Source organism: Phyllobates terribilis, unplaced genomic scaffold, assembly GCF_046119375.1.
Source record: "Phyllobates terribilis strain yellow unplaced genomic scaffold, ASM4611937v1 Scaffold_11__3_contigs__length_659146591, whole genome shotgun sequence".
In the NCBI taxonomy this organism is placed as follows: domain Eukaryota; kingdom Metazoa; phylum Chordata; class Amphibia; order Anura; family Dendrobatidae; genus Phyllobates; species Phyllobates terribilis.
In genome coordinates this window covers 535,852,281-535,867,897 of record NW_027362771.1, presented here as the reverse complement: position 1 = coordinate 535,867,897, position 15,617 = coordinate 535,852,281, and the positions used below count along the sequence as shown (strand labels likewise).

The 15,617-nt window shown below is 43.5% G+C and overlaps 2 protein-coding genes across 3 annotated transcripts in view; one reads left to right on the top strand and one right to left on the bottom strand.

Annotated features, from left to right (window-relative positions):
* The window catches only part of DNAJB1 (DnaJ heat shock protein family (Hsp40) member B1), a 74,080-nt gene extending 67,136 nt beyond the window's left edge, over positions 1-6,944 (bottom strand). Inside the window, exon 1 of the mRNA XM_073653841.1 lies at positions 6,837-6,944. The gene's annotated coding sequence lies outside the window, so the exon portion shown is untranslated. The remainder of the gene's footprint in view (positions 1-6,836) is intronic.
* The window catches only part of TECR (trans-2,3-enoyl-CoA reductase), a 34,946-nt gene that overhangs the window by 8,662 nt on the left and 10,667 nt on the right, over positions 1-15,617 (top strand). The window contains exons 2-5 of one of the 2 annotated variants that reach the window (XM_073653839.1): positions 7,891-7,941; positions 11,933-11,984; positions 13,629-13,673; positions 13,772-13,875. In XM_073653839.1, coding sequence (XP_073509940.1) covers positions 7,891-7,941; positions 11,933-11,984; positions 13,629-13,673; positions 13,772-13,875 — 252 coding nt within the window. Of the gene's footprint in view, positions 1-6,811; positions 7,942-11,932; positions 11,985-13,628; positions 13,674-13,771; positions 13,876-15,617 lie in introns of those variants that run through there. The other variant, XM_073653838.1, reaches the window with a different exon arrangement.

Genomic DNA, 15,617 nt, shown 5'->3' with positions numbered 1-15,617 from the left:
GCCACTTTTGACCCAACTAACGGTCCTCTAAAGAAAAATAATAAACCTGAAAAGCATAAAAATACTGAAATGTATAGAGACTAGTGTTGAGCGAGTATGTTCTGTTAACCCTTTTGCTGAGTATGCTCGGGCCGAGATCCGAGTATTTACAGCTGCTCGGTGATATGGTTGAATCGCTCCCGTGTGCATGATTTGCAACTGTTTGACAGTTTTATTACATGGGAGGAATGTCTGCTTCTTACACATTCCTCACATGTAATAAAACTGTCAAACAGTTGCAAATCATGCACACGGGAGCGATTCAACCATATCACCGAGCAGCTGTAAATACTCGGAGCTCAGCCCGAGCATACTCGGCGAAAGGGTTAACAGAACATACTCGCTCAACACTAATAGAGACCAAAGTGAAAAAATAAATAGTTGGTAACTAAATAAGATCTGTCACCAGATATCGCGATACAAGTGCATACTTTATTAAATAGATCTCCTAGACCTAAGCAGGCTGGTATACTTGCTATGTTAGGATAACCCTTTAAATGCAATATCTGCCAACTTAGCCTGACAGTGTCCCTTCTGCTGCTGATATCTCACACTGCTCAGTACAAGCTGCAGCTCTCTGGGTGGACAGACACTGAATACACTTGTACTCAGGAGCTCTCTGTATACTTGGATCAAGTTGTTCATTCAGATATTCGGATTATTTAGCCATTCTGACAAACAATTTCAAAGTAAATACACCAGCCTCCTTAGGTCCAAGATCCTTTTTTTTGTTTGAATTAAAAATAAACACAGACTTTTGTTCAGTCCTACACCTCACCCAGGCTTTTATTGAGGAATCTTTTGTATGTGCAGTGAAGTGTACCAGCCCCGACTTTATCCGACTGATATCTGTTTGTTTGATGTTGGTGAAGCCTGTAGAGGTGTGGGACTGCACAACTCCACCTGAACGCCATGTTAGATAAATATTTGTTTATGCCAACGTAGGGCAATGAGCTGTGCCTACTGGTGAAAGGATTAGGAGGCTAAACTTCATAGAGGATGGGAGGTAACGAAGTTAGTGTCCCCACTGTCCTGAGACCAATAATGGAGGGGCGATTGGAATTGGTGTCCCCAACGAAGGGATTAATCGCATTCCACCCCCAGTGGGTCCTAATGAAGACTGTTGGAATCGGTTCCCTCAGATGGACATGCAGTCGTCTTAAAAGGAAGATTAGGAGAGGCATCCTATAAGGGATGGTTAGGATCAGTGCCCTAAGGGATATTTACTAAAGCCACTTTGCATAAAGTCCTAAAGGCCTGTGTCTAGGCTTGGACTATAGGGCTGGGCTTGAACCTTTTTACATTTCTTTAATCAAACACTTTTCATTCTATTGGAATAGTCAGAGGATGATGGTAAATAAAAGATATTGTCAAAGCAGCAAGAACCTGGTCTGGTCTGGAATTGCGGCCACCAGAGCTGCTCTTTATAACCCAACTGCTCAACCTTCCCACATCATTGCTCTGTGCCAATCCACAGCCAGTAATAGGTCCCCTGCAGCCCACCTATCACCCCACTCCAGGTGATGGGAGGAGTCGTGGATTGGCTCCATCGTCTGTGACCCAGGAGGAGAATCTTTTCATCACAATTAGAGATGAGCGCATCTTTTGAAATTCGAATTTGCCTCCAAAATTTGATTTGCGCCAAATAAATTCACAAGAATCTTCAATACTGAAAAGCTTGTAATTGCTTGGAAAATACAGATGGGAAAGAGGAGAAACCAAACCCAGCTGACCATAAGATCTTACACTCTACTGGCGAGAGAGAGAGGAGGATCCTGCTGACCATAAGCACTCTCTACTGGAGAGACTTTGGAGATGGTAATTCGACAGCTGTAGAAACGGTGCTCCACTAGGAACTGCTGATCTGTGATGGCCCCTGTACTGACCACCACTGTGCAAAATATGATGATCCTCTAGATGCCAAATCTACAGGGCATTATGGGGAAGCCCACAGCAACACAAAACAATGTTAACGCTCTCTTTGAGGCATCAGCAGTGTGGGAAATAGTTCTCGGCAAGTTTTTCTTGAGAAAAAATCTCAAGAATATTCGAATTCGCGAATTTGAAGAAATTCAAAGTAAACTTGATCCTCTGCGGCTCTATTCTCTTATCACAACCAATGGAGCAGCTTGTACAGACAACCCCACCGAGGTTGTCTGACTTCACAATTCTACTATACCACCCACCTTTCATACTTTTGAGGACCTGTGCAACAATGTCTACATTACCTGAAAGGAGCGAGAAGCTGGTGCACAAAGTATCATCCCACCTAGCTATAAAATATGGGAAGGATCCCCTACAAAATTCTGCACTAACCAAACCGGTAATTGGCACAACGCTGAGGTGCGAATCACACCCACCTGATAGTGCTCTGGTACGGCCCACACCCATTTGATGAGTAACCACTGTCTAAGAGTCATGTAGTGCACCAATTGGGGTGTTACCAAGTAGATCCATAGTTCTAATTGAGAAATGGGCTGGACAGTGTCCTCCTAGGGTGAGGAGATCAAACATTCTTTTGAGGGCACTAACCTAAACTGTCCTTTAAAACAATAACCACTATCCAGGTTCTTTATAATCCACCAATTGAGGTGGAATTGGATAAATCTATAGTCCTTAATGGGATATACAGCACCGACCACAACTGTCCCTTATGGGAAATTAACCACTGTCCATGTTTGATGTGTTTCATTGATTGGGGAACTAAATGGTCCTTTGGTCCTAACTGGAAAATAGTTTGAGATTGGCCCTTTAAGACAAGGTAACCGAACGTCCACCACAAGGGCGCCTATCTCAACTGTTCTTGTCAGCATGTGGATTCTGTCTATGTTTCTGCAGCGAACTGGTCAGTAATAGTACAAAAGTTTCACAGTATTCACAGAAGTGGGGACCAAATGTACTCTTGAGGGCAGTAACCTCAACCGCCCTTTTTAGGATGATGAACAGTATCATTGCTCTTTGCTCCACCGATTGGGGTGGAATTGAAGATCCTAATTCATCCTAATCGGGGTAGAACTGAGTGCTATCGTGCCATGTTCTAATACTACACCTTCATATCTGATGGGACACTGATATCAGTTGTCCCTTCTTTATTTGGTCTCGGGACTTTGGGGCACTAACTTGGTGACCTCCCATCCTGTATTCAAATTTGGCATCCTAATACTGTCAATATATTTTTTTTATTCTTTGATGCCCTTTTATTACCAATTTATTTTATTGGTTTAATAAAAGTTAAAAGGCACTCGACAGCTTATCCACAGGCAGCAGGTATCCGACACTGGCTGTATGATTTCAGCCCGGTATGTTTGACTAAGAATTGCTGCTACCTTTCAGAGAAAGACCTAGTTTAAAAGCCAACGAGGACTGAGCTGCAATAGTGACCAGTCGGTCAGGTGGATCCCCAGTGGCTTCTTCCCGCCTACTCCCCTGGAGTGACAGGCCTATCCCTTCGTGCGTTTCTGGGGAGGGACCTGTTGGTCGCTGGCAGCATGTATCAGCCATCAGGTTCTCTGTAGCGTATATCATACCTAAAAATCTATGATCTTTAGCCTAATAGGTGGAGTGTTGTGGGCTGTTTAGACCACAGTATTTTGTACTAGCGCAGCACATACGGTCGGTCCTTCCTCGGTGATTATGCCCAAATCACAGGCCGCATGAATCAGAGCGTGGCTCCGAGCATAAGGATCCTGTTAGGGACCATAGGAAGAGACCTAACCAGTCCGGCTTCTTCTCGCACCGCTCCAGGTGCTTGTCAGGTCTCTCCCTATGTACACAAATGGGAGAAACCTCTTTATCTTCTAGAGTAGTGCGAGGAGAAGCCGGCCGGGGTGAACATGCATTAACTCCCAGTCACTGCAGTACGAGAGCTGGACGGGTAGACGATCCTCCCTGTTTATACATCCAGGCCTCGCTGTGATGCCTCCTGCTGTTCTGCTTCTCATCCACTATGTGGAAATGCTGTTAACACCTTGGTGAGATTACTGCTGCCTAAAACATCTCCAGCTACTGTGCTGATGGTCCGTCCTGCTTTTCCAGCAATCTGTTAGCAAAGGTCCATAGTGCTCTGTGAGCCTCATATAGAAGTTTAGTCATTGCAGCTTCCAATCATCAGACATAAAGCAGTTCCCTAATAGACACACATCGGATATTGGCATCATTTACTGCCGATGTGGAAGGGTAGTACAGAGAAGACGCTGAGAGCCCATCACCAGTATACAGGCTGTATTCGGATGTATCTGCTTCAGGAGGACCTGTGGGCTCTCCTGATTCTGCCCGACATGACTGAAACACCGGGCACAACTCCAATGGGCACTTGCATGGGCAAATGGTGATCCCTTTCAGCCGGTGTCCTCGTTCTTTGTGATCCTCCCAGGATTACTACAGATGCCTACTTAATATGACGGGCAGCCTCGGTGCAGCAGATACACTGAGCTCTCCACAAGCACGGCAAGCCTTCTTTGTTTCAAAACTTGGCTGTACCTTATTGTTGAAAGCCAAAACGCGTTGTGTAACAGCTTTTATCAGGTGTGAATAAGGCAATGTTAAAAACATACACTGGGCAAAGGAACCTTTTAAAAAGTTCTGCCTCACGTAACAGACTTATTATCTGTGCTATTAGTACAAATACATAAATGAATGAAGGGAACGGCTGTACGTAGATACACCTAAAACTTCTAGCGGAGACTGGTTTTTAGTACATCAATGTATCCTTTAAACTACGGAAGCGGGGACATGTTTTTCAAATAAGAAATATAAATATAAATTAAAGAATATAGTATTTCTACGTTTTGAAACTCTGAAGACTCTGGCCTAACGTGATCAAGAAGATTTTTGCTTTGAAATGGCATGAAAAATTGACAACTTTTGGCATTGTTATACCAGTCCCAGTCAGCTCCTCCAACTTTTGCGAAAGCGAGCTGAGCTCGGATGACTTCCTGATGACTTCATCTTAACTTGCGCCCCCGGATGATGCACACTCCAGAAAGATGCGGAAAACTTATTAAAGTGGCACACATCTACTAATGGATTCGGCGCATCTTACTCCAGGTCATCCTTCATTAAGACTGGCAGACAAACCACCATTCTTACTGAATCTGGAGAACTCGGTCTTGCTCCCGGGGCGCCGAGGGTGCTCGTCATGCTATAAAGGTTGCATACACACTGACATAATCAGTACTGATTGGACCCAGACACAGGGCAGGGACGCGCTTATTGACCAGGAGGATGTTGGGACCCAGCTATTATGTAAATGTCTATATTTGCTGGAGGAGTAGGAGATAAACGATAAGTTAAAAAAAAAAATAAATTAATTAAAAAATGCAGTTTTGTTATTTTAAGGGGAATACTAGTATTTACATGTCGGGAAAAGGGACTATTTAAGTATTGCCTGGGAAGCCAAGGGTTATTTTGTATACCCTCTTGTGTTAGAAGTACCCTCTTAGTTAGGAATCTTGTTAGCTAAGTAGTTGGTACTCCTAGAATTTTTATTACTAGCTCTTCTGTGCCTGTCTATAAAACTTCCTATGGTTGGGGGCGGTCTACCCATCTCCAAAAGTATCTAACTAGGAACAGTGTGTTAAGCAAAATTTCAAAAATTGCCCCAAATCTATGGTGCTTGCTGCACTTGAACACCAGGATATCAGTATGTGTAGGGGAAAAAGGCACAACCTCCAAGCCATGTGTTTTCCATAGAAGCAGTCTTCAGAGCTTTTTCTACCTCTGCTTCTTTATGCACAACACAACTTGCCCTGCCAGGGTGGCAAAATATATGCCCCGGAAGCCATCTGATGGAGAAATGTGAGCAATTTATGTTCTCAAATGGTTGGGTTTGTCTCCACGTAGCTTTTTCTGATGCTTTTTTTTTTTCCCTGCAAGAAAAGTGTAGGCTATATCCAGAAAACTACTTGTTTTTTATGCTTTTTTTTTTTTTTTTTTAAACTGGGCATGGTAGAGGAAACAAAACACCTTTTGCAGAAAATGAAAAATTAATGAGATTTCTAATTCTTATTCACACAGTGCATTTTTTTTTTTTTTTTTAATGAACACAGGAGGTCAATTATTTTTTTTTTTACTAGTGCAAATTTTTCCCTTTGTGATCAAAATTTCTTGACGCTAAAAAGTGAAACAAAAATTCTGCAGTTTTTTGGCCATAGACTAAGTTTTTCATTCGGGGAAAAACTCATCCAAAAAGCTACATATGAACATGCCCAAACACTATTGTGTAAAATCAGTAGGCTGGAAAGCTCTTCTTGACAACCTTCTTTTTTTTTTCTGCTCTGATAAATAAAGTCATACTAGGGGTTGAACTAATAGAGATACCCGTGAAGTTTGATGGGGTGCTGACTTGTAATTGCAGTGGAAGTTGACCGTCCATCTACCGTCAGCTCTCTAGAAAAATCAATCGACCTACGAGAACACGATGGTCCTATACAAGTCACTCATCAGAAAAGCTTTTAATTAACACTTAATTAGATGCTGTGATCAGTCAGACCCATTTATCTAGCATGAAGTCATTGTTAGGCTCGTAAGTTTTTTTAAATTAGATGTAAAAGACAAAACTCGAAAAAACAGAATGACCATGACCAGACTGCCCCTATCAATCTGTCGCCGGAGGGCAGCGTCCTCCATGGAGGCACGACTGCTAGACTCTGCGGAGTGCTAATCCACAGGGGGATTTGCTCTGATATATGATTTCGTCAGGTCAGACCCTGCCAGGTAAAACACAATTTCCCAAAGAACCTAATACTGTCTGCACCTGCAAAAGGGTTAAAACAATACGTTGGCCATAGAGTACTCACCTCTGGTGTGGTAGGTCTCATCTCTTTCTGGAGTCTCTTTCGGGGTTGCCTCTCATACAATATGTGTTTTCTCGCTCTCATGTTGTATGGGGGTCTTGTGTCTTCTGCGAAGGGGGAGGTAGTATGGGGAGCAGTCTATATTTAGGCTCCTGGGACTGAGCCCAGATATTTGCTGATATCAATGAATACCAAGAGACAACCGCAGAGGTGTAGAGAGACATCCTCGGCCAGAGGGAGGGCCGAGAGGGAGAAAGAGTACAGCGTGTCCGGAGAATCCTAAAAAGGAATGGCAGAAGTTAGGTGAGGAAGAGCAAATTGGCACATCCACAGAGAGTGGGCAAAGATGAGAAGATGTGGTCTATCGACGAGCTGGTAGTGTCCATGTGTGGGGTCTTGGTGGGTGGGAGTCTCGGAAGTGTAGAATCACTAACAGATGTGAAATAGCCTAGAGTGATAAATATAGAGATCTGCTTCATGTTACATCTGGACAGTCCGAATGTGAGACTGCCAGAGAGAGAACGTGGAAGAGAGAACCTGTATGTGTAATATTCCAGCACGCTACAAAGTAATAGAAGAGATTAGACAGCGAGCGAGAGAGGGACAGACTCTATGTAAGCCGCTACCTAGAACGCCTAGGAAACTGATATATTACCAAAGTGTTGGAGAAGTGGTGCCCTAAGCTTCTACACCTGTCGTAGAGACCGCTTCCCAGGGGAGAGAGGTCTGCATTTAAAGAGAACGTTTGAGACTGCTGAGGAAGCGAAAATATTGCTGAGATAGTAATATATCCCTGAAAATAAGATCATCGCTAAGGGAAGCAGAGACACTTGGCAATACAGAAGGAGCTCGCCTGAGAGGATTGGGGGATCTCGGGGTAGAAGAAAAGTCGGTTCACTTTCTTCAAGACGTTTTTTCTGACATGGATATGAACTCTGTGGTTTCGGAAATAAGACGACCCAAGGCTCAGAATGATAGTTCAGCTAGCGTCAAACGTTCAACTTCTAAACCTCCAAAGAAAAAAGCCCCTGCTAAACGTGCTACTGTTTATTTCGAGGTGGAGATCCTTGATGCCAAGACACGGGAGAAGCTCTGCTTCCTGGACAAGGTAAGGAGCCGCTGTGTGAATGAGTTCAAGTATTGATTAGCTGGCACTGGGAAGGCTATATTGTGTGGTTGGGTACCATTTTAGTGAAGAGGACACCTGAAAAGCTTATTTTGAGAACTTGGGAGTGAAAATTATAGGTATCAGACAGGTAAGAGAATGGACAAAAAGTAGGCCAGGAGTAGTGAGTGATTAAGGTTGGGCATTATCAGGAAAGGGGCATGGGTTGAAACCAGTGCCACCTACTAGAGTTGATGCTTCCTGGTTAGTATTACGAAAAAGGACATCAAGAGAACTTGTCCTAAAATCTTGGCATGATATAGACTGGAATGAGGAAGATGGACATATAGTGGGCAGGGGACAATGTATTTTGGTTACCAGTTTGGGGAGAAGCAATGGCAGGAGGGTATTGTTTGGCAAGGTAGACGTGCAGTGGGCACTTTGAATGTTAAGTGGGCTTGGCCATGGCAGAAACTAGGAGTGAGGATGAATATTTATTAGGGGGTAGTAATAGAGGATGGTTCAGCCCCTTGAATTTTTTTTGCAAAATGTACTCCTATAATAACAAACATGGTAATTCTCATCTAAAGAATACGATGTACGCAATGGTCTCTGTATCATGGCCTCCAGTAATTATATTTCAACATGGATATATGACCATTGCAACTAATCACTGACCACTTAGGTCCTCCTCACTAGAGCCACGTTGAGCAGAGACCAGTGGGGGATCTAGAAAGTGTAGGCACAAGAGCGGTGGGGATTTGGTAAAGGAACGGTTACTTGCATTCTCTGCTCTTTTTTTTTTTTTTTTTTTTTTTTTTTTTTTTTTTTTTTAGCAAAAAAAAAAAACTTTGAAAGGGCTGGAGAACCACTTTAGGTAGAACATAATGGATGTGGAGGTATTTGGGGGTGCCACCAAGGATTGAGATGAAGCAGCAGCTTGGTTGGGCATAGAAGGAAACTGACGTGGTGGGAGGTAGAAGAAGATGGACATAAAGCGGGCAGCTATAGGAAGGGAAATTCTAAGTACTCCTTAACCTATTCATGTAGAGGACATGCGTACTTGGTATCAGCAATGGGGGATGGAGCGGTGGGAATATTTGGCAGGTGTCAACAAACGGCACCTGATGGAAAATTAGTGACAGAGGTTACCACATTGGCGGTTTTTGAGGAGGGTGTTACATGAATGGTTCACCGATGGGTAACCTGATGATCTCAGTGACAGTCCTGAGAGTGTTGCATAACTTGGGCCTGAGAGCTGCAGAGTTATGGCGGGACTTATATACACATTCCAGGGATCCGTTTCATGGGTATCCGGTGTAGGACTATGTACCAGCAGGCATGTTTTGCAAAACACATTAGGACTAAATGTAGCTGTAAGATAAACTAATCTCAGAAATGCCTGTGCATTCGGTATGGAGAGGGGTCTAGTGTCGTCTATGCACATGCATACATACGGTATATCCTCTCACTACTAGGCGCTGACATCGAAACTTTTCAGAAGATAACGTCGAGGAAGATACACGAGCTCAGATCACCACTGATGCATGAAGGAAAGGCGCCTCTAGAGCTTAGTATAAAAGGGATTGTCCAGGATTAGAAATACATGGCTGCTTTTTTTTCCCGAAAGGGTGCCACACCTGTCCACAGGTTGCATCCTGTATTGCAGTTTGGCTCCACTGAAGTGAATAAGACTGAGCTGCCTGTGGACAGATGTGGAAATCAGCCATGGTTTTTCTATTTGAGTATAACTCCTTTAAACCTAAATCCCCTTGCTTGTCATCAGAGATTTAGACAGATTATCGTGAATGTTCTTCCTTGTGCAACATTTTGATTAAGTCCAGCAATTTGTAACTAGTAGAGAGGTCGCCAAAATAAATTGGGCATGGGTTATTGTAAAGTAAGAGGCATAATCTCCTCTTGTTGGTCCAGTTTGTGCCATTCTAGGGGTTGGCTTGAGAAGCAATGACTGCACCATCTGGATGTTACAGGACTGCTGAAACCTGTGATTGTCTGCAGCGGTCAGGTGTCTGGAACAGTGTCATTGGATATTTCTCTATTGCTGTTGCTTGTCCGTTCCTATAGATAGGTGGGGATCCAGCACCCCCAGTGATCAGCTGTTTATACACTACTCAATATTACGTTCAAAAGTCGTGGAATTATGGGAATCACAGGATGGATAGACATATTAATGATATGCAAATTCTGCGGGAAAAAAATGTGAATAAAACTTTCAATGTCTCCATTTCTTCAGTATCGCGTGATCAATACTGTTCAGAAATCTCTACCCTTGCAACTTGTTTGCTATCAATGAGGTCATTAATGGTTGTCTGAGGAATTTTCTGCCGCGCTGAATACACTTGGGCAAATCATCAAGATCCATTGCCGGCAGCTCCTTTTTGTAATTGCCGACCAATGTCATCTCAGATGTGTTTGATGGGAGACAAGTCTGGAGACTCTGTAGGCCATGGTAGCACATTTAGGCCACACAGGCTGCTCACAGTAGCACAAGCAACATGCGGTTTGGCATTGTTTTGTTAAACAACGGTTCCTGGGACACTTTGTAGAAAAGGCCATAGTACTGGTTTCATGATTGATCTATTCTGTATTGAAATTGAACCTCACAAACCAGGCCTATGCCATCAATCAGGGTCTACACAAACCATCAGAAGACTTTTGCACAACATTGAGCTGACCTCACACCACCACCACACTCAAAGGCCATCATGGTGCAGAACAAGATGTTGATGGAGGCTGGAATGGAGGTCTGTCCTCTTCACGAAAAGTTCTGCTTTTGTCTTGGACACAATAACATCTGGAGACCACTTGGGCAACACCATAAGAAGGTCTTCACAAATGAAAATTACATAGATCCTACTCCTGGAGTTATGGTGAGGGATGGCATAATGTATAGTAGCTAGACCCCTTCAGTCTTTATTCCCGGTACATTTGCAGCTCTGCATTACATTGATTTGGTTGTGGAACCAGTGTATGTACATTTCTCCAACGTGTCCCTGGAGCCTTTTTTTTAATACGACAATGCAAGACCTTATGTTGCTTGTTCTACTGTGAGCAGCCTGTGTGGCCTGAATGTGCTTCTATGGCCTGCAGCGTCTTCAATCAAACACGTGTAGGACGTCATTGATCGGCAATTACAAAGGGAGCTGCCAGAAGCAGATCTTGATGATTTCCTCAAGTGCATTCAGCGCGGCAGAACATTCCTCAGACAACCATTAATAACCTCATTGATGGCAGACAAGGAGTGTCAGTGCCGGGGTTTTTGCACATAGCGCTCATACTCCATACTGAATAAATTGAGATGTTTCGAAAATGTTTTTTTCTTTTTTTTTTTTCCCCATCATTTGCATATCTGTCTATCCATTCTGTGATTTCCATAACGTCATGACGTTTCCTTATTGGTATTAGTTTCAATAGTGAGGAGTGTAGCTCCGGCAGTGACCGGATACAAACATTGAACGGTGCCGCAACGGCACAGCTTTGTTCACCTTATAGTGCCTATTGTGAAGAACTGCAGTTGCGCTCCTATTCTCTTTGAAGGTAGCTGAGCTGCCGCTACACAGGAATCGGAGCTCTAATGTTACTGCTCTGTTCGCGGTTTGCATCCAGCCATCATTGGGTGCCTGTGTCCCCCCACTATCCTGGGAGTAGGTCGTCAATATCATAAGTCTGGCCATCCCCTTTAAATTCCCCTGCTACAAGGAAATGTATCTTCTACAATCCCATTTCCTTACAGCTGATTGCTGGGGGACAATTTGTTATTACCACATTGTAAAGGGGTTCTTCTAAGAAGTAGGGATTGCCCAAAGTGGAGAACCCCTTTAATAGGGTTTTCAGTAGCGTGTCTTGACAATATTGTGGGGAAAGCCCGAGACCTCCTGGGGGATTGGACATGTTGCAGATCCATCTTGTGCTGGTGCTTTGTACATAGTATCAGCTCCTGGTATATTCATTTAGTATTTGCCTTGTTTTCTAGGTGGAGCCCAATGCAACCATAGCGGACATTAAGAGCATGTTCAACAAGTCCCGTACGTATGAAGGAAGTGTCCTGTTAATCCCCGTGCCCTTGTGGCTGTGCTGTAATAACCTTAGCAGCTTGTAATTAGCGTAAAGATGTCACCACTGAGTCGTCACAGCTGTGTAGACTATTTCTCCTACTGACACCAGCTTATTACAGCGGTCTCCACTGCCCTGGATTCACTGCTCCTGCTCTACTGAAAGGGAACGTGTCCTCAGAAAATGACTTTAAATAGGAGTCCAGGAGAAAAATTTGCAGGACGTTGGACCAGCGGCCATGTCTGTAGTCCATGGCTGCTGGACTAGAGCCCTGTGAAACCCCTCCAACCTGTTGGAACCTCCTGCGCCACTTCTTTGAGGTCCACACATGACGTGACACTGGGCCTACTGATCAGGAGAGGTGTCAGGTATTCATGCAGGTAGGGGGAAGTTTCCAAAGCTCTGGTTTTTCCGCCGCCACAGATTATCGACGTGGCCTCTAGACCAGGGTCCTACAACTTTTAGAACGTCTCTGATGTATTTGCATTTGAAAAAAAAAACCTAAAAATTTGATCAGACTTTTATGGACACACCACAATATACAGTGATGTGAAAGTGTTTGCCCCCTTCCTGATTTCTTACTCTTTTTTGCATGTTTGTCACAATTAAATGTTTCAGTTCACAAAATTAAATTTTAAAGATTAGACAAAGATAACACAAATAAACACAACACAAAATGCAGTTTTTAAATGAAGGTCTTTATTAAGTGAAAAAAAGAAATCCAAACCTACAGGGCCCTGTGTGAAAAAGTGATTGCCCCCTAAACCTAACAACTGGTTGGGCCGCCCTTAGCAGCCACAACTTCAATCAAGCGTTTGCGATAACTGGCCATGAGTGTTTTACAACGCTCTGGAGGAATTTTGGCCACTCATCTTTGCAAAATTGTTGTAATTCAGCCACATTGTAGGGTTTCCAAGCATGAACCGCCTTTTTAAGGTCATGCCACAGCATCTCAATCAGATTAGGGTCAGGACTTTTAACTAGGCCACTCCAAAGTCTTAAGTTTGTTTTTCTTAACCATTCAGAGGTGGACTTGCTGATAATGTTTTGGATCATTGTCCTGTTGCATACCCTAAGTGCGCTTCAGCTTGAGGTCACAAACAGATGGCCGGACATTCCCCTTCAGGATTTTTTGGTAGAAAGTAGAATTCATGGTTCTATTTATCACAGAAATGCAGCAAAACAGCCCCAGACCATCACACTACCACCATATTTTACTGTTGGTATGATGATCCTTTTTTGAAATGCTGTGTTACTTCTACACTAGATGGAATGGGACATACACCTTCCAAAAAGTTCAACATTTGTCTTGTCAGTCCACAGAGTATTCTCCCAAAAGTCTTGGCGATCATCAAGATGTTTTCTGGCAAAACTGAGATGAGCCTTTATGTTCTTTTGGCTCAACAGTGTTTTTGTCTTCGAACTCTGCCATGCATGCCATTTTTGCCCAGTCTTTCTTTATTTCCCTCCTGCAACCGTATGACGTACATTTTGCGTTAAGTGCCGTCGGGGAACCTGTACTCCCCCATGTTGGTCCTGTCACCTCCAACCGTATAAGAGATGTTTTCATCTAGGATGTCCACTGGACTGTTATATATATTTTTTTCTGTTATTAGATCCTGAGTGGTACCCGGCCCGCCAGTCTCTGCGTCTGGACCCCAGTAAGTGGTTTCTCTTGTTGGACTGTGGGTGGTATTGGTGTCATTCCTGAGTGCTGCACATCACCTTATAAATTCTTGGATCTGTCTCTGCGTTACAGAGGGACGGTCACTGAAAGACGAGGACATTCTGCAGAATCTGCCTGTGGGAACCACGGCCACCCTGTACTTCAGAGACCTGGGGGCGCAGATCAGCTGGGTCACTGTGAGTGCTTGTTACTAATGGGCATTGCTCAGCTCCTTTGTAACATTTACACTGCAGAGATCTTTAGCCTCTTTGTTGTTGGGTCATTTTTCAGTGTCAGCCCGTGTGTTTATTTTTTTTTTCTTCCTCCCCTTTTTCTGAGAGTTTATAACCTTCTTCCTTCTATGTATACTGCAAAATAACAAAAACCAAGCCTCATACGGCTAAGCTGTAGTTTTGTATGACACTTTTCATCTTTCCATATTATGTAGTGAAATATGGGAAAACCATGTTTTTTTGGGTTTTGTTTTTATAGAGTTCATTGCGTGGTAAAACTGACCTGGCGATATGATTCTACACATCTTCAAAGCATGAAACCCTCAACCACCAGCCATATACTGTGTGCAGTCAGGATTTCGCAGTCGTTGTGTTAAACTATCATAAAAACAAGAAGGTGACAATTGTTTTCTTAAAAGCATATAAAGAGCTTTTGTTGTATGAAATATCCAAACGTTTTTCGAAAACACTTCCACTGTATTAGTAACGAGTGTGCTTGTTTAACCCTTTAACCGAGCACGCTTGGGTGCTTTCCAAGTATCTTCGGCGTGCTCGTATATTATGTTCCTGTGTCTGCATGATTTATGGCTATTATACAGCCTCAACACTTGCAGGGATTGCCTGTTTGTTAGGGAATCCTAACATGTATTGAGGCTGTATAATAGCCATAAATCATGCTGACGCAGGGACTCAAGCATAATATACGAGCACGCCGAAGATACTCAGAAAGCACCCGAGCGTGCTCGGTTAAAGGGTTAAATGAGCATGCTCGCTCATCACTACACTGTATTCATCTGCGGTGCATAGCAATTTGGGACCTGGATATAGGCTGGGTCTCCATGATGTAGATTTTCACATATCTTTGTCCCAGATTGCTGCGCACTGCGGATGAATACGATGGAAATGTTTTTTTGTTTTTTTTTTAAAGAGAGTTTGAAAATATTTTCAATGCATTAAATATCCAAATGCAAAGCTTTGAAGAAAACGATTGTCGCGACTTTCTTTTTATGATAATGATATTACACATCAGTACTATTACAGTGAGGCTAAATTTAAGTATCCGAAATTTGTAAAAAAAAAAAAAAAAAAAAAAAAAGAAAGTGCATGTACACACACAGTGTGTATGCATGCTTCCCTCTGCATAGTATGTTTATATGTAATATGTATACTCTTACCTTTACACAGTGTGTATACATGCAGTACGGGTACGGTTCCCTCTGCACTGTGTACATACATGTAATGCATGAAAGCTTCCCTCTGTGCAGTGTGTACAAATGCATTGTGTATTCTTACCTATACAGTGTGTATACATGCCATACGTGCACGGAGTATAGGGAAGAGTACACATATTTCCACACACTGCAGAGGGCGGCATGTATACACACTGTATAGGTAACAGTACACACATTGCACAGAAGGAATAATGCACATACTCCACGTGTACGCATTGTGCGGAGGGGAGCGTGCACTTACCACATGGGTACACACAGTGCGGAGGGAAGCGTGCACGTACCACATGGGTACACACGGTGCGGAGGGGAGTGTGCACGTACCACATGGGTACACACGGTGTGGAGGCAAGCGTGCACGTACCACATGGGTACACACGGTGTGGAGGCAAGCGTGCACGTACCACATGGGTACACACGGTGTGGAGGCAAGCATGCACGTACCACATGGGTACACACGGTGTGGAGGCAAGCGTG